Source organism: Uloborus diversus, unplaced genomic scaffold (genome assembly GCF_026930045.1).
Source record: "Uloborus diversus isolate 005 unplaced genomic scaffold, Udiv.v.3.1 scaffold_504, whole genome shotgun sequence".
In the NCBI taxonomy this organism is placed as follows: Eukaryota; Metazoa; Arthropoda; class Arachnida; order Araneae; family Uloboridae; genus Uloborus; species Uloborus diversus.
Window position 1 is genome coordinate 58,213 of NW_026558686.1, and position 25,678 is coordinate 83,890.

Genomic DNA, 25,678 nt, shown 5'->3' on the forward strand with positions numbered 1-25,678 from the left:
CGCTTTGGCCCAAAGGAATTCTCTGGGAATGACCAAGAAGCTGCAGGGTTCATTTCCAAAACTGATACTTTGCTTTCAGACAAATTTATTGCACTTAAAAAAGATGAAAGAAGTTTTTACAGATGAAATTTTGTGAAAGGTTTAATTTTAATTTGAAATTTTGTGAAGTGGCCCTTTTATGATAAATAATTTTGTGAAGGGACCCCAAAGCGAACCCAATTTGTACCCATGAATAGTCAGCAGTAATACAAGATAGGCTGGCAAATGAATTAGTAAGTGTTAACAATACCTCAATTGAATAAATTATGCAATGTTCTTTTTTTTTGTGATATAGGTGTTCATTTCTTCAATATTGTACAAAGCATTCTTATGTTTTTTAGGCTTAACTGTTAAATATGAGGGTTATGAAGACACTGTAAAAGGATATATAATTCCTATGAAATGTAGTCTTCCAGTTCAAAATTTTAAATATGCGTCATAAAAAAATTATTAGGTAATTTTAATCAGAGAAAATGTGTCAGTTGACTTGATTATTATAGCAGCCTTTGTAAAATATATAATGTACAGTTATAATCTGCACCCTATGTTATTGAGGGTACAACTTTGAGAAGGAAAAAAAAAGTATTGTTCAAAAACTTTTTTAATGAAGTTTAAATTTTTTCTACAAGATTAATAGTGAAAACAGACTCAACCCCTCCCCCCCACAAGTATATATGCAAATTAAATATATAAACAATTAACATGAATAAATTTAACAAGACAAAAGTCCATCAGGAGTAAAAGAAAAAAAAATCATTAAAAGATTCAATGCATCTCCTTCAAAATTAATTTGGGCAATCAAAAAATAGTTTCCTTTATACTGTTTTCTAAAGTCAGTTCTGAAGTCAAAAAGAATATGAAATCAAGTGTAATATTTAGAGCTGTTAGAGTTTTGAATACCTTTCATAAATATTCATTTTAAACTATTTTGAACATTATCTCATAAAAGATATGATGCACCAAAAAATAATTATTACTGCAAATAAATCTTGCAACATACTGATTAGTTTTAAGAAAAAAAATTAGGCACAGTATACTTCCAACTAGCGGATTATCTAAGTATTCTTTTGGTTTATGTAAAAAATACTTCAGAAAAAAGACGAAAATTGTTTAAAGAACAAAGATAGGACACTTTTGTTGGATTCGAGAAATAAAAATAAAACAAAAAGAGGTAGGTACTGCCAATAACCATAATGCACTAGTTATTTATTATAATGTTTTGTTTAGCTTCAACCATGAGCATTTATCATGTTCAAATTTATTTTATATTATTACACAAAAATAATTTCATCCTTATGTTACTTATTCCAGTGTAAAATAAACGGTTCCGGATGATCCCTGTTTTCCAATTTTAGGTGCCACCAATCCCAGAGCCTGGGAATCATCTGGAACACACTGTGCACTCAAGTCCGATTTTAGTGAAGTCCATTACAGCAAAAATCCCATTTTAGTGAAGATTTTGATGATCCCCAACTCAAATTCATAGTATGAACATTACCAACATTTATAATATTGGTATAACAACAAAATTTTGTTTCAGCAAAAAAAAATCTCGCTGGTCTGTTTGACTTTGTTAAAATGGGATTCGACGGTATTTTTAGTTTTACAGCAGTATTTCAAATTTTCTTTTTTAAAAAATCAGTCAAGCTCACTTTCACCGGGTCTTTTTGGTGCATTCTGTCCTGAAAGCGGACAAGATCAGCCAGCAGGGCGCTCACAGCGTCGTCAATTTCTTGACTGGGGAGGTGATTGCAGTACCTTAAAAAATAAATAAACTGAAAAGTGTGCTTTGATATGTAACACATTAATTAAAAATACAGTAAACTCCCGATTAACGGCAGTCGGTTTATCCGCGGGTCATTTCACTATTTTTTTTAACGGTCATTAAATGTTTTTTAAACTTATGATTGTGTTATTGTCTGTTTTTAGTTTTTACTTATGAATATTGTTTACATTCAATGTTATTAGATACAATGTAGCAATGCTTTTAGGAGAAATTTAAACGTGTGTGTGAGTGTTACTCATATTTTTTAGCTATTGTATACAGTAGTAACGTTGTTTAACTATTATTCGGATTATCCGCGGTTTTCGCTTATTTGCTGTTAGCATGCCGCCCTATTCCACCGATAATTAGGAGTTTACTGTATTTGTAGAAGGTCAAAATAGATGAAGGGGCTAAAATTCAAAATTTTAAATGGAGGCCTGATCCTTTGCAACAGTTTGATAAGATCTCATTTGAGGCAGTGAGAAGCAAAGGGATGTAAGTAGACATTTTCAAGTTTTGAGCAAAATGCATTTAAAAAAAGGTCCTAGGTAGGTTTTCATTGAAAAGTTTTTCTAAATCATGCAGCACAGCAGCATCTCTACCAGAGTTACTAGTACGATTTCTTACCGCAAAACAGAGGAGAGGTTCACCTAACTTTTGTACTTTTTGTCTCAAAATTTTAAATTTTGGCACAAATATCCCTTTGCTTCTCACTACCTAATTTTGATTATCTTACCTAGAAATGTAAAACTTCCAGAAATTTTGAGGGGTAGAAAAAAAAAGTTTTTTTAACAATTTTTTTTTTTTTGCTCAAAACCCTAAATGTATGTAACAGCTATGTTTTCTTAGAAAAAAAAAATCTATATATATTAAACATTTTTAAAGATATATAAAATTTGGTATTTTTTCAAAAAAACAAATATGCATAAACTTAATTACTATTAAAAAAAAAAAAACAGTAGCTTTATTTGCTGAACACACCAAAAATTATTTGAATTTGTGAAATCATTAATTGAACGATTAATTTTGAGTAAGCTGTGATTTTTTAAAATTGTTTACAAGATTTAAGTGCAATTTATTCAGTAGAATAGCCACTTTCTATTTAACACTCTACAAATCTAGGCTTAACCAATAAGTTAAACTAGGGGTTTTACAAAGTGGGTGCTGCAGCACTCTGGGGTGCCCTGAAGTATTCACAGCAGCAATGTGTATAATATAATAGATACAGACTAGGTTTTTTTTCAGTAAGTTACCAGCCCTATAGCCAGGGCTACGGCAGAAATACATGAAATGCACCGCCAACTCAGTCATTCCAGCCAAAGCAGTTTCGTGCTTTGACCAGACGAGTGACCGAAGCAATGGTTCAGTTCAACTTGAAGATAAAAGAATGGTTGAAGAAAGAAGGATGGTCATCGCTAATTCTATATTAGCTACTAGTTTGTTTTGCACTCTTGGCTTCCTTAAGAGGTTTTCCACCTTGGGGATCCCCCCCCCCCCGAGGCCTGTTATCTGTTACATGGCTTGGCTTGGCAGTCACTTCCTAAGCTGGGCAGATGAGTGCTAATAAGCACAAAACTGCAGTCCTTGACTGGAATGACTGAGTTGGCAGTGTGTTTCATGTATAGACTAGGGTGTCGTGAGAAAATTTTAATTCTTCAGAGCAGAGGTGCCCACTCCCCTAAATATCACGAAGACCCCCTCTCCCGAATGAGAAAAATAACCCTCAAAACACACCCCCCCCTTAAATTACAAAGGCTCAGTCTGCGCTATGACCTCCCATAGGTGGGCACCCCTGCTTCAGAGGTTGCCGCAAATCGGAAAAGTTTTATAAACCCCCGAGTTAAATGATAAAAAAAACTTACTCTCTAAAGTTGCGAGTATGTATCAAAATCTTGGAGGCTTTTAACCTTTCCTCGTCAGTGCAGCAACTATTTTCACTTAAATCTGCATTTTTAACTGACATGGTAAAACCAAACATAGAATTCAGCATTTGAATATGTTTGAGAGTGATAGAATCCGCAACTTGCGACCTCCTAGCTTTCATTTGCTTTTCAGTTTCATTGTGATCAGTCAAAGGACCAACGCAATCGCTTTGTTCCGGATCTTCGTTTGAATTAACGTAGTAATCATATTCATCTTCGCTGTTGAATATACTAGAACTATCTTCATGTGTAAGTGTGACAGCTTCTCCAGCTCCACAGTTAACTTCATTTGTACTATTTTCTAAATGAATTGTAGGTAGTTTGTCAATTATATTTTCTTCTAATAGCGGGTTCACTGAGCTTACTATATCAGTTGATTCACTGTCCCCAGGCATATTATTGTTTACTTCACTTGCATTGTTTTCTGGGGTAAAAAGGGGCAAATCCTGCTTACCTGCAAGTTAAATAAGTATACTACAATTATATATGAAAACTTTAGAAATGTAAGTAAAACTTCATTTACAAAATATTACTTCTCACACTCCTTTCCCTGCATAACTTTTTGAAAAAGTCAATAATAGAGGATTGCTTGCTAAAAGTGTTTTGGGAAAACTTTTGCAGGGATCAGAGTGACTAAATCATTAAATATAGGTAATTTTTTGAAAATATATAGGCCAAAAAAAAAAAAAAAAGAAGAAAACAATGTAAACAGCAATCATTACATTTCGCATACAAAATATTAAAAAAATTACCATTCATGTGTTACTCATGAACACATAATTACACCCTGTCGCAAAAATATAGACACAAGCATGAAATAGAATTCACAGTAAAAATATGAAGGGAAGGATTTGTTTTTTATTTGTATATACCGTATTATCATGCATTAGCCAGCATGCCAGAAAAAAGAGGGGTTGACCAGCATGCCGGTAAATTCAAATTTTCTGGCATGCCGAATAATTCAAGGTTTTTTTTTTTTTTTTTTTTTTTGCAATAAAACAAAAGTAAATTTCCCCATTCAGTTCCAATCGGAAAGCAAACCACTGTAATGAAAAAGAAACAAAAATTATTTTAGGTTCCTTTTAAAGAGGTCACTAACTTACAGCTTATAAATATCTGCTAAGTTTTACTTTATTTTTTATAAAATTTTTCATTATCGAATAATATTTTTCTTGTTAAAATAACAAATGACATGTCAGTTAATATTATTACAAAATTAAATTGTTTATTTATCATAATAAGACATATATAGAACTTATATTATTTTTTAAGCTGAACATATATTTTTTTCGAGTATTAATTTTTATTTTCCTAACCTTGATTTTTTTTGGCATGCCGGAAAGGATTAGCAAGTGTTATGGAAAATCTGGTGTCCCCCAAATTTTGCAGCATGCCGGCTAAAAGGGGGCAATATGATAATAATAAACAGTAGGCAAAGCACAAGTTTGGGTAAATTCACTAGAAAAAACATCATAAGTTTAATTTATTTAAAAATATAGAAAATAGGGTGTCCTATAGTTATAGACACTTTGTAATTTATAAATTATATTTAAGGTTGTGAAATACAGTTCCAAATGTTAATAAAAAAAACTGATTCTGTTACCCTAATTACTTCAAACACGCAGTTTTCCATCAAAAGCATCAGGTTTTGCATTACAATGCTTGCTCATTGCTCATTTAAGGTCCTTAATCAAAAAATATTGGCTCCCATTTTATATAATTTTCTTGCTAGATGTTCCCATGCTTTTTCCATTGGATTTAAGTTTGGAGTAAACGATAGCAGTCCATAACATTGATGTTGTACATGTTGAACTGCATATATGTTGTGTTAGGTTCATGAGTAGGCGTTTTGTCTTGCTGAAATACACAAAGTGGTCTTCCCAGCAAGTTCTGTATGGGAATAAAATGATCCTCCAATACTCACGTATAGCCAGCAATGTTTGTCAGTTAAATCCAAAACTATCACAAATCTCTCCGTTCAGAAGAAAATGATTGCTTATAGTGTCAAATGGCTTTTCCCAAGGTGGCTGTCAATATTTAGCAACCAGAAAAAGTAGAACTAGGATGGACCTGATGAATATAAATTTTACTGGAGTAATTTAAGAAGCAAAGAATAAGTGTTTCTAGAAGACAGCAAGGAGGAGGATCAGTAATGACTTTGGGTAGTTCTAAATATTGTTGACAGCCGTTTATTAACATAAGAAATCCTTTTCTTCTTAACGAACCACCCAAAGTCAATACTGATCCTTCCGCTGTCTTCTAGAAACATTTATTCATTAGCTTCTTAAATTATCCCAGTAAAATTTATATTCATCAGGTCCATCCAAGTTCTACTTCTTCTCACTGCTAAATATTGTTGACAGCCATTTGTCACCACAAGAAATCATTTTCTTTCCCAGTTCAAACAGGGAGTTTTGTTGTGGTTTGGGATTCAATCGACTAACATTTTTGGAAATTTGTAGCAAGAAAATGAACCGCCACAACTATCAACAAAGATTAGAGAAACATTTCAGTCCAACACAGGATTTGCTGGGAGGACCAAACTGTATTTCAGCAGTACAAAGCGCCTACTCACGTCTAACTCAACAAATATGTATGTAGTTCAACATGAATAATATCAATGTCACGGACTGATCATTGCTCAGTCCAAACTTAAATTTAATGTAAAACGTGTGGCAACATCTAGTACCAAAATTATATGTAACTGGAAGCCAATATTTTTCTACACAGGACCTTAAATGAGCAATAGAGCAGGCATGGTGCAAACCATCGTAAACTCTCCCCATAGGTAATGCAAAACTTGATATTTACGATGGAAAACCGTGTTTTTAGTTTCTAGAGGTAATGGAAACACAATTTCGCAATTGTGATTCTCAACCTTAAATATAATTTTTTAATTAAAAAGTGTCTATAATCATGGAACATCCTATACTTTCTTCTTGAAAGATATTCCCTTATTTTGGGAATCCACTGATGGTGTTCTTGGAGTGTCAGTTACAAACTTAAATTTCAATGCAAGACAAACCTGCCCGAATCCCTGTGAAAATATCTAGTCATTTACCCTACTAAGACCCTTTTAATTCAATGTCAACTTAGTAAGACTTTCCTATTTGTCCATTAAAATAAAATTTGTTTTTAAGTTAAATTACAAAGCAGAAATTAAACTTTAACAATTAATAGTCAAACTTCCAAAAATATAACAAATGAATATTAAAAACAACAGAACTATTTCATCACAAAATAAGATATTACATACTTTCATTCAAACTATTTTTCAGTTGAATCCGTTGTTCCCTTCGAGTTTTTCTGTCCATCAAAATTATCTTAGAGGGATAAAAAAAAAAAAAAAAAAAAAAAAAGATAAAATTACTTAATTTAAAAATGTCACCAAATATTACCAATATTCATTAAATATTGTGCATAAGATATTGATCCCGAATTCAAAAAACATAAAGTTAAAGAAAAAAAACTAAATTTAATAACTAAATTAGACAATTAGAAATAAAAATTGTGAATAATTTGCATGGAAATCAAGTTATGAATTACAGTTGGCTCTTTGTTTAACGACGCTATATTTAACAACTTTCTCTATTTAAAGACAACTTTTCACTGTCCCGGATGCTTCACTACAGTTTTAGAAGCATTCTGTTTAAGGACGCATTCTACTTAAGGACGATTTTTTGTGGTCTCTTGAAAGTTGTTAAGTAGAGAGCCAACTGTATTTAAAAAAGAATTCTGTGTTAAATTGAAGTAACTAAACTACGGGGCAGAAGACATAAATTTTAATATTTTTAAATACCATGGAAAATGGCATGTTATCATTACGTGTACTATATGTTTATTTTATTGATACAAAGTTTCTATTTCTTTTTTAGATACCTATTTCCTACTAGTTGGCTTCCAATTTTGAACACTCATTCAAAATACCAAATGAAAATAATTGGTTGTCTTGGAAATTTACAGATCAAATTTTTTTATTTGTAACCATAACAACAGGCCACATGGATCAGCTTAGCCGGGCAGAGGTAGGGCACTACTGCCTTATAATAATGAAAAATGTAGAAACGATTTCCATTACAAAATTTGTATTAAATTCCATTGGATTACTCAAATTGTCCAGGCAATCAAATGTCCCTTATAATTTATTCATTTTGTTTAAGAAGATCCGGTACAAAATGAAGGTCTTTTGTATGATTAAAGAATAAATGTGTATAGATTGTTTATTTTATTTATGTATTAATAAATTATTATTTTTGTGAGGATACATAAAGTTTTATCAATCAAGGGTTATTGCTAGATTTTGTTTTGCGAAAAGAAAGTAAATAAAATATTTTCTTTTCTTTTAATCATAAAAGTTTAATATAAATTTTCATATTTTTAAAAACTTTATTTAATTGTTTAGAAGTATTAATAATTTATGTTATTGATTCAAAATAACATGCAATAATAATTTTTGAATGCAAAAACAAGTATAGCAAAGGGCTGCATACAAAGCAAGAATTAATAATACTTTGATCATAGTCATAAAGCAAAGTATACGATTGGAGTAAATTATACAATTTTTATCAATACTTCTTTAAAGAATGTTCACGATTAAACAGGCACGAGAGAGCAATATAGGGGGGGGGGGAGGGAATCCAAAAACATATAAAAAACTTATTTTGGAAAAAAAAAGTGTTAAATCTTATTTTGGACTAAAAAATTGTACGATATTCAGGCGGTGGTGGATTCATGATTTTTTAGATGCACAGGGCCTCCATGACACATGGGTCTCAAAGGTGATCCAAAAAGGCACATAGAAAATATTTTCCGTACCTCTTTTCATCACTGAGGGTTTAAAAAATGCATTGCGACAAGCCCCTAAACCTAGAAATCCAATTATATTCAAGCACACTTTAAAAAAAAAAAAAGATGCACAATATTTCTGAAAGTATACATAAATGTTAGTAAAAAAATAAATTTCTTGCAATTAAATACTTCATCATCACTCTGTAAATGTAACTTGTTTGCTGAATATTCTTTACATGAAACTAGCACAACTAAAAATAGGTGATAATTAGAGTACAATGTTGTTTAAGCCTACCTCACTTCATAAGATTTTTGGGGTTACAATAAGGGAAAAGATGGGCAAAAGTTTAAATTTTTTAAATGATTAAAATCTGAATTTTTCTCAAAACATTTTAAAAACCTCTGAGAATTTCTGTCTTGATTAAATAAATTAATAAAAAAATTATAATATTTATTAAGAGGTCATTTTTAATGAACATTGGTCCTTTTAATGGCTTTTAGCCCTGATTAAATAAAACAATTATAATACTTATTAATGGGTTATTGTTGATAAACAATTGAAATTTTCTACAAATTGAGATACATGAAATTTATCAAGAAGCACAAATAATTCTTTTAAAAAAAGCTTTCCACTAGTAGTTAAATCCTTACAGAGCCTAAGAAAAAGAATACCCAATCCTTCTCACTAATACATAAAAATTTCACATCTTTCTTATCAAAAGCAAATAAATGAATTACAACAATGATAAAACTGGAGTTTAAAAACTTTCTATTTCAAAATTAACATATTTATAAGAAAATACAACTTAAAACCTTTTTCATATGGGAGGGCCTTTTTGCTTTTGGAACCTCTCGCTCTTTTCCCCTCTTTACAACAGGTTTAGAATCCAATAAATTATGTGGCCGAGAGTGAACCTACAGAATATATTTCAAATGTAGGATTATGAAAAATATTAGCATGAAATATGAGTTGCAATCAGTAAAAAAATGCAGCATTTTTGAGTTACCATTTTAGAAGAAGCTTTAGAAGATGATGTAGGAACAACAGGCCCTCTTTTTTCATGATTTTCCTTCACCTTAGGCTGTATTTAAAATTGAAAAAAGTAGAGTATAATTGGTGAGAAAATAATGACAAATTGTACAGTAAAAAACTATAAATACAATAAAATATAGCTGTAAACTTGTGGCATTAAAGCTGGGTTCTCAATTTTATGTCTGACTAAAGTATTGCGCATCTTTAATGATCCTTCAAAGTCTCTGTTTTTTACTTTTCATTCCAAAAATATCTTAAAATGTGTCTGTTTTAAGTAAAATAATAATCAGGCTTAATATGTTATTTACTTTTAAGTAAATTAGATGATGTTAAAAAAAAAAGAAAAAACATTAAAAACACTATGCTTGAAATGAGGACAATATGAAAGGTTACTACAACATAACATTGCAATGCTTTAGGAAATATACTAACTGTTATCTTTTGATTTCAAAAATAACTTAGAACAATACTTCCCTTCCAGGTACATTAAGAAAAAAATTTATTTGACTAACTTTTTTTTGTAAAACTAATATTTTTTGAAAAAAAAAACTGGAGCTAAGAAAAAAAAAATTACTGAAATTTGTAGTTAAAAAAAAAGTGAACAAGGGAGCAATAAAATAAGTTGAAATACAATAACAATATGTACTGACAGTTGAGTTAAAGCATTTCATAAATTTTATGCACTCGAAGAACATTTTAAACAAATTGGAGTTTCACATAATACATTTGATTCATCCTATGTTATCAGTACCACTTGTCTTATTCTAACATCTTTCACGTGAAATCTAGGCATACCAAATAACATAGAGTTGGAATTCTGGACAACAGCAGAAAAAGACAATTTGAAATTAGTGATATGCCGGATTGTTAATAACGCTGATCTGCGGATACGGATGATTCATGTCTAGATCCACAAATACAGATACAGATAGATCTCAACTTTTTTACCCAATTTAATTCCGGTACAAGTGTAAAATTTGTGAGAGAAGGTTTTTCCTGTAAAGGTTAAGGCATAATGTTGTTCAAAAATACATCTACGCCAAATACATCATCTAGATCTCACTAGATTGTAAACAAAGTTCTAGAAGTGTAGAGAAGAGTTGGTAGGAATAGTACAGCACAGTATTTTGCTCAAACAAAATGTAAAAAAATATTTCTATCTTGTCCAATAGATGTAGCAGCAAGAATCTAAAGTTGCAACGTCTACTGGACGAAGAAGAAATAATTTTCTACACTTTATTTTGGCATTAATGCAGCCCTGGGCAATTCCTTCCCAATCGACCCTGTTGATGAAATTACAGAGTAGGGAAACCTTTACAAGTGGTAAAAAGAGAACTTGGTCTCACTTTTTTAAAGAATGATCAAAAGAACAAATTGAGGAATATTTCTACAGTGAAACCTGCGTAAGTTGACCACTAGCGATGCACTACTTTAGTGGTCAACTTAAACAGGTGGTCAACTTACAAAGGTTGATTTATATGATAAGGAATAATTCCGTGCCTGAAAAAAGTGGTCAACTTAGACAGGTGATCAACTTTACAGGTTTTACTGAATCTCCAAATTAATAAAAATTGACTACAATGATAGCTTATAATTTTTATCTTATACAGTGGAATCCCGTTACAACAAATGCCGATATAACGAAATATCCGTTACAACGAACAAAATATGTGGTCCTGTTTTAAAACCTGTTAAGATAATATATAAAAAATCTCGCTTTAGTGAAATGATTTTTTTTCAAAAATTCATTACAACAAAATGTTTTTCTCAATGCCAGTTTGAATTTTTTTTACTTATTGCTGTTTTCGTAAATTAAAAAACGACTTTCACAAGCCGTAACGTGAAAACTCCGTTTGTACTTTCGAAATAGAGCCATTCAAGGTGGAATTCCGTTCACTTTGAAACATAAACTGATGTATGACAACAAATGTCATGACGTATGACAACAAATGTCAATGTCTTTCCTAGTGGTCAGTTAAGTATCATCAATTAGAATCTTTTACAATGCCCTCTGCGAAAAAATCTCGTACAAAAGAAAATAACCATTTTTGTGAGGACAACCAATGAACAAAAGGGTTAGTGTTAATATATTTTTCATTGTTTTTTCGGAATAAATAATGTTTAATTATATTTTAGATCGTTAATAATAGTAAAATGTTGCAGATTTAATTATATTAGAGTGGTGATTTGCAAAGTTAACACATTTATGAAAATAAAGGAAGTTTTAAGACGATTCCGTTACAATGTACAATCTGTTACAACGAAAAATTTCATCGGTCCCTTGGAGTTGGTTGTAACAGGATTTCACTGTACAGTAGACTCCCGATTATCCGCGAGCGGTTTATCCGCGGGGCGGATTATCCGCGAATCAATCAACAATTACGAACATGTATTTTCGCAGTAAAAAGCGAATACCAGTGGCTGTTTTTTTTTTTTTTTTTTTTGAAAAATTGTAAATTTACACTCAGTTGTTTCTGTTTGATTGATCGATTTGATTTAATTTTATTATTATTATTATTATTATTTTGTGCGTTCTTCATCGTACATACACTTGTTTGTTATTGATGTTAAGTTCGGTTGTGCAAAAATACAAGACATTTGTACTGTACTCTATATATATTTTCACTGTTTGCAGAAAGTGTTATGCATCAATACAGTTAAGAATTTGAGATAGGACAATTTGTACCTGATTTGTCCTCCATTTTAGTCTTTTTGCCGTTATCCGCGATTTTTATTATCCGCGGCACTTGTGCCACCCAATTCCGCGGATAATCGGGAGTTTACTGTATAATTAAAAACTGAGTGTATGTACCTATGTATGTCCAAGCTACTTTTCCGGAACGACAGTTAACTGACCATCAAACCAGGTATCGATGGATTCGTAATCTTCCCATCTTTATGTTTGGCTATGTAACATAATCCTCTGATAATAATTAGCAGAGATGTCAATTAAAAACTATTAATTATGACACTTAGATTTCGACATAAAATCCCTATTTCTCGAAGGCTTTCCTCCATTCAAATTATTATTCAGTGCTTCATCACAACTTTCTGTAACAATACCTTTATTAAAATCTGTAGCGTGAAAAAAATCATTTAATGAAAGATCTGTTGCCATTTTTTTTTCTCGAATATGAACAAAGAAAATTTTGGTTTTAATTTTGAGGCTATTCCTGCAATTGGGGGATTAAAAATGTTTCCTTTTTGGATATTTTTCTGTAATCTGCCGCAAAATTTTACTGATTTTTTTTTCCGTTCAAGCCTGATTGTTGAACATGTGTCACTTGACATAACTTTTATTTTCAAGGCAAGCCGTGCACAGCCGGGCGACGCAGCTAGTAATAAATAAAAAATAACTTTAATGTAATATAATAGTGATTTATAGCTATCCACAAGTAGAATTTAAAATATGAAATGCATTTTAAGACTAAAAGATCTGTTTAAGATCCGCCAAACATAAAACGGATAACAGATTTTTATTTTCCCTTGTATATCCAGGGCTATGGAAACGGATATCCAGCATATCACTATTTGAAATCTGCTATGTATCATAACGATTTCAACATTCATTGCTCAAATAACTATCAGAGCAGCTGACATTTATTTTCTGTTTAGCTGTCTGTTATTTCTATTTTGTCTACTTATCTATTTTTAAATAATAGTTTTGCTTTCATTAGTGAGTATGTTTCTCTGTGCACACTGAGACTACTTTCTGAATACACATTTGATAAATGAGGCAATGAGAAGTAAAGCAGACTTTTTATATTTTTGAGTAAAACACTTATACAAATTCTAAACCGTAGGTAGGTTTTCACGATTTTTTTCTCTGAATCATGCTGTGTAGAAGCACCTTCCTGGCCTATTATTACAACATTTCTTGTTCCAAAACAGATGACAGTTTCTCCTACCATTTGTTCTAGCTATCTTCAAAGTTTAAACATTGGCATTTATACACCTCTTTGCGTCAAGGTACTTCAAATATAGTATGTATTTAAACCCGTAACAGGGGAGGTGAAAAAGTAGGACATAACAGGGGCGTGAGGGCCAGAGACTGCTCTATTTTCAATTTTTTTAAAAGCTGTGAAATTAAGAAACGTTCATGTAATTGTTTTTAGATGCTTGAACTTTTGTTAGCACGGAAAATTTTTTTTTTTTGAATTTTGAATAGAAATGTACCTTTTCCGAGGAAAATTTAACTCGAGCATTAAGATTTTTTGAGAGAAATCATATGCTGTAGTGAATAATTTACTACTCATAAAAAATGAATCTAGTACCTATTAATAATTTATTTTAGTTATTTAGTGCATATGGAACATTTTAATACCAGAAAATTGATTATATCAGGTTACAGGAAAATTTTGAAAGCACCTTAACTATTTAAAGGGTCCATTATGAAAGTAATGAGCATTTACTGGAAAAATTTGTTTATTGATCGTAATTTGTACAAATGTTCAATATTCTTCAAAATACATTCCTCCTGCATCAATTCACTTGCGGAGACGTGTTAGCCATGCCTGAAAGTCACCCTGAAACGCCTTGAAGGGAATGCCTCTCAGGAACGTTGTAACATGGTGTTGGATGTTTTCCACGGTTTCCCAATGTTTTCCTTTCATCTTTCTCTTGAGTCGCGGAAACAAAAAGAAGTCACATGGAGCTAAGTCGGGACTGTAAGGGGGTGAGGGATCACCGGGGTGTTGCTCCGGGCCAGGAAATTGGTAATGATGAAGGCTTTGTGACTTGAAATGCAATCGTCCTTGAAGGCTTCTTGCAACATCTGGAATGTTTCGGTTGCATTTTTTTCCAAGCCTCACGCAAAACTTTACGGCGTTTCGTTGTTTAAGCGAACGCTCCATCGTGTCATGTTACAAAAGTTGAAAACACACTTCAAGCGGAGGCACGTATCTCCTTTCACACTGCTCGAACTCAACTGATGACCGGATGCATTGAAAGGGCATGTCCCCCACCACATTTTCCAGCCAGTTTTACCGTGCTGCCATCTATCGTCGCGTCACAATAACATTATGCTCATTACTTTCATAATGGACCCTGTATCATGAACTTATTCACAATTAAAATACATAGTCAATGCAAATGTGAATCAACTAATTACCTTTGATGCGGCCAGCATATCAAAAAATGATATTGTAATTGGATCATTAGGATGTACAACAGATTTTTGATCCTTTTTTGCTTCTTTGGGAGCCTCAAGTGATATTGCCCCTTTCAATGAAGTTTCTTGCAGACCTGTAAAGGAAGAAAGGAATTAAGTCTTAAATATAGTAGCTTTATCCAAGCAATAAAGAATATAATTTGCTTAAAAAAAAAAGACTTAAAATGCAATAATAGGTTTTAAAATACCTTGTGCATTTTCAGTATCATCAGCAGATTCTTCAAGTTGCTCATAAGTCTGCAAATGATAAAATGATTTTATAAAGATATGAAGCATACATTTTTGGTTAAGAAATCTAACAATATCATGAGAAATATGTGCAACATGAGAAGTATAACCAACACAGGGTTCTGAACGGAGCAGAATAGTCCCAACGTAGTCCATGCGTGCCGTAAAAGGTGACAGGGTTCGTACTCAGTTTCAGAAATAAAATGAAGGAGTTTTGGAGGAGTTTTGAAGGAGTAATATGAGATTTTGAAGGAGTATTAATGGGCTATCCATAAATGATGTCGCACTTTTTTTTCAACATGTTTGACCGCCTTCCCCTTTGTCACAAAGAGTAACACTTTATCTTACTCCTCCTCTTGTCACATGTTATATTTTTTGAAAGCACATTGTTAAAACAACTGCGTTATGTTACTTTTCGTCACCCTCTCTCTTCTCCTTGTCACATTTTCATGCACCCGTCTCCCCCTCAAGGCATGACATCACTTGTGGATGATTCATTTTACAATATCATAATTTAATCATCACAGTTATCATAACTGTGATTTGCTAAACAATTGTTTTTTTAACACAATCACTTAATATACACTGCTCAAAAGAATTAAAGGACATTGTAAGTCTTTGTACAAAAAAGGGTATTAGCAAATATTTTTGGGAAGGGAATTACAAATGCAATTTTTTTTAAATTTCAAACGTCATTTTTTAATTATTTTGAGTTTGACGGTGAAGATGACATTTTAGTGGCGGCGAATGAGATTTCGCTCTTTACTTATTGTAAGACAAAGCAGAAAAGAATGATCGACATTCAGTAAGCTCGTTGTTTTGATGAGTGCGATGCCTCAACGAACTCATTTAACAGAATCAGAAGCTTCTAAAGTGGTTCACAGGCTAGAAGGGAGCCAAACACAAGCCAAGGCAGCAGAAGCTATTGGAGTTTTGCAAAGTGTGATTTCTAGGATATGGAAATTTTTTCAGAGACTGGAAATGCTGGCCAAAGATCAGGGCAAGGTCGCCGAGGGCCAACAATGTTCAATGAAGACCATTATTTAGCTTTAACGGCTCAGAGGCACCGAAGTAGGAATGCCATTCCACTACAACGACACCTTCGCTCGAATACTGGCACCACAATTTTGACACAAACTATCCGAAATCGCCTTCACGCTGTAAGTCTGTATGCTCGTTGACCAATGGTGTGTGTGACATTAGCTGTGAGGCACCGTCGTGATACAGGGAGTGGACAACAGAGCATGTAAATTGGAGAAGAAATGAATGGAGCAATAATCGTTTCTATGACGAGTCCCATTCTTGTATTTATTCTGATAATGGAGTATTTTCATCTGGAGGTAGCACGGCATCCACTATAATATTAAAATCTGTTCGCGTCTGTCTGTCTGAAGATCTATCTTCTCGAGAACCGCTGCAAATCGGGAGTCAAACGAGATACCGATCAATTCGAAATTTCCCAAAGAAAACAATAGGACCAATCTCGCAATTGTGCGACTTTAATTAGCGGAGATATTAATTAAAACGTTAATTAACATAACGTTATTCGGGAATTTTATTTCTTTCCTGTTGCCATTTTGAATTTGCGTGAGCAAGTAAAATTCTAATAATTGTTTTAAAAGAGATTTTTTTGGCTGCTGTCCAAATCTTAAAACAACGTTTCCATCTAGAATTTCATTTTAAATTAGTTTAAAATTGGTTGCTCTATTCGGATATAGCCTTTATTTTATTGTCTGTCCTTTTTTTATTTTTTACATTCAATGTTCTTAACTCCTTTCAACATATGAAAGTTGTTTCTTTAGCTATGTTTATTGATTGTAATGTAAGTTTATCATTCACCGGCCTCATATTTTGGTACATTTAGGATGTGCGACTAATTATGTTTATTTTGTTGGACTTTTTCCCGTCACATCTGTGAGTTTTCGAATTGTAATAACTCTCTTTTTCCTTCCTGTATCTATTTTTGAAATATAGTTTGTATTGTTAAAAGAACATGTTAAATTAAGATTGTTTGGATTTCTTTAAGTGAAACAGAGTTGAACAAAAATGTTGTTTTTAAGGATTTTAACTAAAGCTTAATTCGAATCTGATGACTTGGTATTAAATTAATGCTGATTGGTATTTATTAAGTCTTGGTGCTTTAGTTTCACGTAAGCAACCAAAAAGTATGTGTCATTTTATGTAAAAAGCTGATCGTTATTGTACATACAAATGTTTCAGGTATAGTCTATCAGATTTAATTCAGTTTAAAGTGAGCACAGATTATAATTGATAATGCATATATTTTCATCTTTTGTGCTAATTGAAAATACTCATAACTTGCATTATTGATAACTATGATTAACGTTAAAGAGATTTTTGCCAAAAATATGCTCTACTGGTGTTTTGCAAACCTTGCATTACGCGTATTTATTTACTCCTTAGCGCTTTAGAAACTGATGTCAGAGTAATACAAAAACATCAATTGGACATCTCTTTCATTTTTTAAGTAGCCCGTGCAACGCCGGGCACGCAGCTAGTTAGAAGTAATCCAGCGTTCGGGCCCGAAAGTGTCAGATTTGGTGGTGGCGGTAGGATGGTGCATGCTCGCGCACCCATCTGCATGTCATTCTGAATAGAACTCTGACCCGTCGTCAAAGTAGGGATGAGATCCTCAGACCTATTGTAGTCCCTTACCCTGCAGCAATTGGAGGTGAATTCATGTTAATGGAGGACAATTGCAGACCACATCGCTCTAACTTGATGAAATATTCTCTTTTGGAGGAAGGAATCATACGAATGGAATGGCCAGCGTGTTCTCCAGATATGAACCCAATAGAGCATGTTTGGGACATTCTAGGTAACAAGTTTCTGGATGCCTACCACCTCCACAAACTCTCCAAGAACTGGGAAGAGTCCTTCAGGAGGAGTGGGGCAGAATACCCTAGTCCCTCATTAATAACCTCATTGATTCCGTGCCTCAGAGGTGTTTTACATTGCTGGCCATCCGAGGTTACCATACCCCTTACTAGAAGCGATTTTTTTAAAAAGGAAACCTCAATTTTTACTCGCTTTTCTCATATGTACAAAGTGCGTTTTTTCCCTTTTGTACCCAAAAGTTTTGAAAAAAGTATTTTTTTCTGCCATACAAATGTAATTTTTGTCTCACCTAGTTTACTACGTCTGTTGATAATGTATCAATCATCCAAAAAGTTCTCCAGGTTCAAGATCAACACAAAACCTCAATATCCTTTAATTGTTTTGAGCAGTATAGTACATCTGCTTATGTATTTTAAAATATTTTAATAATAATTAGACAAAATGACTATTGTAGCTGAGAGTGGGGTGGAGGGAAAAGCAATAATCATAAAACTTAAAAAAATAGCCAAGCACAATTTAAACATGTTTTAATTCACTTATGAAATGTTTTAGTCTTCTAATAAAACTTTCACCTTCAACTTTTATGACTTAACTATGATCAATTTGTAAAACACATCTTTATGGGGGAAAAAAAAAAACATCCACACACACACACAAAATTACTACATTAAAATTGCCCTTTTTGCTCTTGTGACAAAGTTAAGTTGTCAACCGAAGTATTTCAAGCTACTGTCATAGAGGAAGACTATGTAGTCTTGAACTAAGAAAGAAGGAGTTTTGAAGCAGTTCAAACCCAAATGAAGGAGTTTGAAGGACCTTTCAAAAAAATTTCCTAAATGAAGGAGTATTGGAGGAGTTTTGAAGGAGTGTACGAACCCTGGGTGATTAAAATGGATGCCCAATCTAAGGTGTGCAGCACCGTGCTGATGGATGGATGGCATCTGGGTTGTATGATGTCTAAATGGTCCCCTCGAGGGACCGGGCGAAGCCTCCTTGTAATTTGCATTGCACTCGTACAGGGTGGTTGTGCAGGTGTTGACCTTTTACCACCGCCCAGTTTCCAGCTCCTTTGGAACTGGATACCGGCTTGAAGGAGAAAACCAGCAACCTTGCTGCTAGAGGAGGTGAGGGTGCAGGTCTACAACACACTAGTTGCTGAGAGGGCATATCTGCAACCCACCGACACTGTAGTAGGGGGCAGGGGGTACTCATTTATGCACAAAAATGCAATAGGCACAGGCAGGAGAGGGGAGGCTGTTACAGAAGGCAAAAGCCACTTGGCTAGCCATTCCTGAGAAGGTAGGAGAAACCAAACGTCATCAATCCGAGGTTTCAACTCCTTCCCCTGCACAAACTGCAGCATCTTAAAGAGTAAAGATTGGTCAACCACAGTCCTATGCTCAAGCAGTGTGTATGTTTAAGATGGCTGTAATGAGAGAAACCTTCCCGTCGGAGAGTTTTATCTCGCGATGACATTGAACATATTTAGCTTGTCTTTCTAAGGAGGACAGACCTGATTCTCTCTGAGGATCACATGCCAGAAATGCTATAGGCTTCTTAACAAAAATAGTATTAGGAAGGCTTTTAGTCTTCTTACTGGACTTCAAACCAAAAAGCGGCACCTTGCTAGAATGGGTGTCAGCAATGATTCAATTTGCGGAGGTTATTTCTTTAAGGAGGAAACTATTACCCACACCCTGTGTGATTGTCAATTTTTTTCTGCCTATAGGTTTGAACACCTTGGTCATCATTTGCTTGAACCATGTGAGATTTATGATATTCCTATCAGGTGTTTGATGAATTCTGCTTCAGCTACTGGTCTGTTTTAAGACTTCTGTTTGGAGACTAGTAAAATAGACCTCTGGTCGCAGTGCTTGGTTCAGTTGAGCCCCCCTTTCATTCATTTCATTTCATAACCAACCCATTCAAGATTCAAGTTCTTAAAAATTTTCTGCCAAAAAAAATGGTACACCTCCTGAGTCTTATATCACGATAAACAGAAAAAAATGTAAAGCTGAGAGTGAGTAGAGTACTTCTAAGCAACTAGAATGTTTTTTGAAATATATTTACTCCTTTTTTAATATTATCAATTGGGGGCACCTCAAAATTGGCAATCAACATTTGTTACTCATAAAAAAAGTAACAATTCAGAAATTCGTTTAAGAAATATCAAAATTTTCTGCGAACAGAGTTTGTGTATATTATTTGGGTCTGTTTCAGAACTTATAACTTTCTGACTTTGAGAACTGAATTAATTAAATTTGTGACAAATAACAATGGAAAAAATAAATAAGAAAAAAATTTGTCAACAAAAAATTCACAACATATTTCATCAGATCATATTAATACAATACTGTATTAAATTAGAAAAAGAAAAAAAAATCAAAACTTTATTAAAAAAAATATTTTTCCTTCCTTTTTTTTTTTTGGAAACTTAAGAAAATATGCTGGCTTTTCTGTGAAAGAGTATGAAATTTTAACAGAACCAGGGCATCACTTTGTCCTGATCATATTACAGTAGAACCATGTTTATGCAGTTCTCCAGATTATCTCTTTAAAAAAAAAGAAATAAAAGTTTTTATTTACTAATTGTGATAGCAAGAACATAACTATAAGTACACGGAGGATTCGCTTTTTATTTTGCTTAAATGTACAGCTCCAACACATATTGTACAAGAATTTATGGTAATCTAGCAAACACCACTTCAGCTGAACTATCATGATAAAGCGTTAGATTAATTCTACATGGTTTCCCTATTATATTTTGTCATTATTCTTGGATCAATATGTACCAAGGATTATGGAACACTTATCAAAGACATAGCAGTTGCCTTTTTTTTTTTTCAATTAGGATAATGTGACCAGATTTTTCAAGTTAAAAGTCAGGACACATGATGGGGGGGGGGGGGGGGGGGGTAGAGTAGGTTTTTTTTTCCTACAGGCTTAATATTTTACGTAATCGAAAAATGCCAAGAAATAACTCAAATGTACCAATAAAGAACTCAAGTTGAAAATAATTTAATAGTATTGATGTAGAATATTGTATCATAGATCATACAACAAATTTATTAATCAAAATTATTATCCTCTATAATATTAAAATCTGTTCGCGTCTGTCTGTCTGTCTGTCTGAAGATCTATCTTCTCGAGAACCGCTGCGAATCGAGAGTCAAACGAGATACCGATCAATTAGAAATTTTCCAAAGAAAACAATAGGACCAATCTCGTAATTGTGCGACTTTAATTAGCTGAGATATTAATTAAAACGTCAATTAACAACACGTTCTCGGGAATTCTTATTTCTTTCCTGTTGCCATTTTACTTATGGGTTAGAAAAAAAAAATTCGAATGACCGTTTTAAGAGCGCAGTTTTTTGGCTCTTATCCAAGTCTTAAAACAACTTTTTCGTCTAGAATTTTATTTTAAATTGGTTGGCCGGTTGCTCTATTCGAACTCAAACTTTATTTATCGTCTGCCGTTTTATTTTTTTAGTCAACGCTCTTTAATCTTTTTAGCATATGAAAGTTATTTCTTTCGCCGTGTTTGTTTTAGAAAGTGTGTTATTTCGAATCCCAATCGGCTGCATTATTTTTTCTTTCATTACCAACGCTCATATATTCGTTTTTGTGCGACTCATTATGTTTATTCTGTTGAACTTTTCTATTTTACATTGTCACTTCTAGAATAGGTAAGTTTTCGAATTTAAACTCTTCTTATCCCTCCTTTTTATACTTTTGAAATACATTTTGTACAATTAAAAGAGCACGCTAAATTAAGACAGTTTAGATTTTTTAAAATGATCACGTTAAATTAAGATTGTTTAGATTTCGTTAAATGAAACAAAAGTTCGAGAACTAAGAAAGTTTACTCTTTTAATGATTTTAACTGAATAATAATCTGTTCAAATTAGTTCCGTGTAAAAGTATTTTTTTCTCTAAACAGTTGTTAATTTCAATAGACAAAATGTTGGTTAATGTTCGAAATAAACAAATTGGAAAATCGAAAATTTTAATAAATGAACATTGCACGGAATAAGAAATAAATTGATACCTTTATGCTTTTGGAGAAACGGAGCCCGAGATTGGGGTACTTTGGTCCGCATTAAGAAAACCTTTTGTTACAATTGCAATGATGAATATTATCAATATTGTAACAAACTTATACTTCACCATTTATGCCAGAACCATCTAAATTTTTGCAAGAATCAGCACAAGTCAGAGCTCAATATTTCTATCAACAGATATTTCTTTTGAAGTCTTTAAAGAGTGGACAACGTACCTGAGTTCTTGGTTTTGAAAAAATGCTAACATATTTTTCTCTTTGTGACAAAAAAATAAAATAAAATAAAATAAATAAAAACATCTGTAATTAATTCTGAACTAAAAGAGCAGAGGAGTTCAATTTACTATACTAATCTTGATGTTAAAACCGGGGGAAAATAAAAGAGTTTTAGACACCTAAAAATTAACTCAGCATTGTTTTATAATAAAATTTGATCAATGTAACTTCCATAGTATATCGTTGTTGGATTTGTGCGACTATAAATTCTATGCTTGAGAACGATACTAAGTGTCCCGTGATCCAACATCCTCGACTTCCTCTGTATATTAAAGATGCAGTACAATCGGAAAGGTGTATATTACTCTGCACGAAATATTCATTTAAGAATAATATTTACAATTTTACTTAATCTACGAAACTCTTTCATTATGAGCATTAGTTTTGAATTATACTAACTTATGCAAATATTAAACTAATAGAAATACATTTAAATTAGAGACGATAAAAATGTATGCTTATGAAGTAAGTTTTAAGATCCATATGTGAAACCTCGTGATAATAATAATAGTTCTTTGTTTCTGTAATTTTCCCTAACCGGCCACTTAATTGACCCTCCCTTCCCCCCCCCAAAAAAAACCTTTTATTTATTTATTTTTTTTAATCGAGTAATCGTGGTTTGGTTTTAACTACTTCTATGTTTCTACCTTAATTATGAGTTCCTTTGTTGAACTATATTCATGTATAAGGTAGAATCCATGTCAATTCAACCAGGGGGTTCACCTTGATGGTTCTTGATTTTTTTTTCTTTTTTTGAGTTAAACATAAGTTAAAATTCGGTAAAAAAAATTGTTATAAGCGTGTTTTTTTTTTTTCGGTTTTGTCCCCCCAAAAAAAATCCTGGACCGAGATACAGACCATCAAACATAGCATGTCGGACATCATTTCTCACTTGCGATTTTTGGCAAAATTTGTGAAGTTCCTTATTTCTAGAACGGTACAACATATTTTGTTGCGGAATGTTTCATGTAAAGTTTTTTTTTTTTTTTTTTTTTTTTTTTTTTTTTTTGAGGCGTGCACCTTTTTGAAATGCCAATGTTTAGTTTTTTCCGGCACGTTTTTTAAAAAAAGAATAAAATAAAATTTTTTTCCTCAAAAACGCCAACGCCAATTTTACAGAACAAGGAATAAATAAATTTAAAGGAAAAAAAGCGCAACACTCTATTAGAAAAAAATAGATTTAACTATGTCAAATCCTTTTTTTCGCGTGCCGAGAAGGGGGGGGGGGGGAGTTGCGAAGTTCGTAATTTTTCCAGAGTGGGCCCGCGGAGGTCTGAAGTTTGAGAACGTCTGGTTTAGGACATGCAGTAGGCCAACCTTTGTTGGTACGATTTTTGCAAAATTTCCTAAATTTTTTGAAATGTTTCTTAAAACTGTTAAACAAAAAAGTAGAAGCTCTACTTTTCAGGAAATTGTAGAGTTATATGGTAACGATCAACACTAAAGAAAATAAAAAATTTGAAATTGGCAGTTTTGAGAAAAATAAAAAAAATGATTTTCTTTTAAATTTTTAAAAAATACTGTGGGGGGAAAAATAAATTCATATTTCAGAATGATTCACGTCTTTTAAAGCAAAAAGGGAAAAAACCTTTTAAATAAAACAAACCACTACAAAATATGATGCACCGTTCTAGAGATAAGGAACTTAAAAGGATTGTCCAAAAATCGGAAATGTGAAACGATGCCCGAGACGCCATTTTTGGTGGCCTGTATCACGGCCCAGGACTTTTTATTTTTTGAGGTCAAACCAAGAAACACGCTTACTTACTGTTTTCAAATAAATCGTAAACCAGCAACGAACCCCTGGTTGTATTTACACGAATTCTACAATTATTATTATTTTAGGCTTTGTGCATTTATGTGTGGTTATTATTCCTGATTTTTATAATAACGTTGAAAACATTTTCAACTTTTAATATTTGAGTGGGGGGAGAATGGGTACGTTGGACCAGTTTCAATTATTTTAATACTTAACTATTAATGTTTTTTATTTTATGACCAACAAGTAGCACCTATAGCTCTAAAAATCCTGTAATGAAATCACATGGTACAGTTATATTGAACAAATTTTGTCCCAGTAAGTGTTTATTTCAGTAGTCCTGAGTAATTTTAGAAAACTGTAACTTTATGTTTTTAATGATTTTCATCAAGATTGTGGAAAAAAAGTTGAACTCCTTTCTTAAAGTAAGATTTTTTAGTTCATAATAATTGGCATTTTTTTCATTTTTTGTCAAAACGAAAAAAACTTATGACATCACTTTTTCAGACCAAGAACGTGGGGTAGGTTGGTACACTCTTTGTGAGGCACGTTGGACCGGACCAGTCGGCCCCCTTATTTTAATTTTTTTTTCTCTCTTAACTCTCATTAATTATAACCATATTCTAAATGTTTGTATATTATACATTCATTTCATTTCATGTTATACATGTTTCTAAACAATAATAATAATAATTTAGAGCAAAAAAAGCAAAGGTTTAACAAAAATTACAATAAATTAATTTTGCCTAAAAGGTTCATTTCATATTTGCACTTTTTTATTATTTATATTTTCAAATATAATTCTAAATTTTAGCAGACGATTGTTTTCTAAGATATGCTAATGATTGCTAAGATTGCTATATACAATACATGCTATAATAAAGTTCCTGTGTTAAACAAAATGTTTTTGCTAAACAAGCATTCTACATAGAAACAAAGTAAAACAAATAATTGATTTAAGGAATAAAAAAGTACTTTTACTTATCTAATTTCATTTTTCATATTTGATTTTAGAACACCAACATAGGCTAACCTAAAGCTATTGATTTTATTGTACTTTTTCTACTAAATATATGGTGTTAGTATAACAGGATTCTTTTTTTTATAGAGTTGTTTCACGCAATGCAATGAAGGAAAAAAGCTTTTTTCCCCTAGCAAATATTGATGTAACTTTGCATAAGAGTAACCTATGACTCATCCTTCCAAAACCCAGTCCAATAAAATTGCTACTTCCAAAGCACTTTTATATTCCCAATATCATTAACACATCTATAGTTAACTTAATTCTGCATTAATTTTCTCGTGAATATACAATGATTGATTTTTCTTTTGATGTTTAAAAAATAATTGTGTACTAAAAGTGAATGCTTATCGCTGTTTTTAATTAAAGATGATTTCTTCGCCTCAGAGTAACAGTACCTAAGATATCTTAGTGTTATTTCTGGGATTAGATGTCTTACTGTTGCTCTGAGGTGACGATTTATCAATTAAAACCAATTTAATAGGTTAAATTGATCTTTGAACTACATACTTTTCACTCTACACACATAAGAGAATACGTTAATTACAACTTTTGATAGCATATATCAGTAAAATTATAACAAATGTTATGAGTTATGCGGTCCAACGGGCCCCACCAGGCGGACTAATGTACCCCACACATGGGGCACATCGGTCCAAATTTAACATTTCCAAAAAAAAAAAAAAAACTGTGGCGTTGAGGAGTGTTTATTGAAACTTATTGTAGAAATTCGAACTGCTCATTAAATGTTTGATG

At 32.5% G+C, this 25,678-nt stretch overlaps 1 protein-coding gene across 1 annotated transcript in view; it reads right to left on the minus strand.

The window, feature by feature from the left end:
- LOC129233533 (selenocysteine insertion sequence-binding protein 2-like) overlaps positions 1-25,678 on the minus strand; it is a 52,040-nt gene that overhangs the window by 13,490 nt on the left and 12,872 nt on the right. Inside the window, exons 3-9 of the mRNA XM_054867543.1 lie at positions 14,906-14,954; positions 14,658-14,791; positions 9,522-9,596; positions 9,328-9,429; positions 6,983-7,049; positions 3,667-4,180; positions 1,692-1,797 (exon numbers count right to left, since the gene is read on the minus strand). Coding sequence (XP_054723518.1) covers positions 1,692-1,797; positions 3,667-4,180; positions 6,983-7,049; positions 9,328-9,429; positions 9,522-9,596; positions 14,658-14,791; positions 14,906-14,954 — 1,047 coding nt within the window. The remainder of the gene's footprint in view (positions 1-1,691; positions 1,798-3,666; positions 4,181-6,982; positions 7,050-9,327; positions 9,430-9,521; positions 9,597-14,657; positions 14,792-14,905; positions 14,955-25,678) is intronic.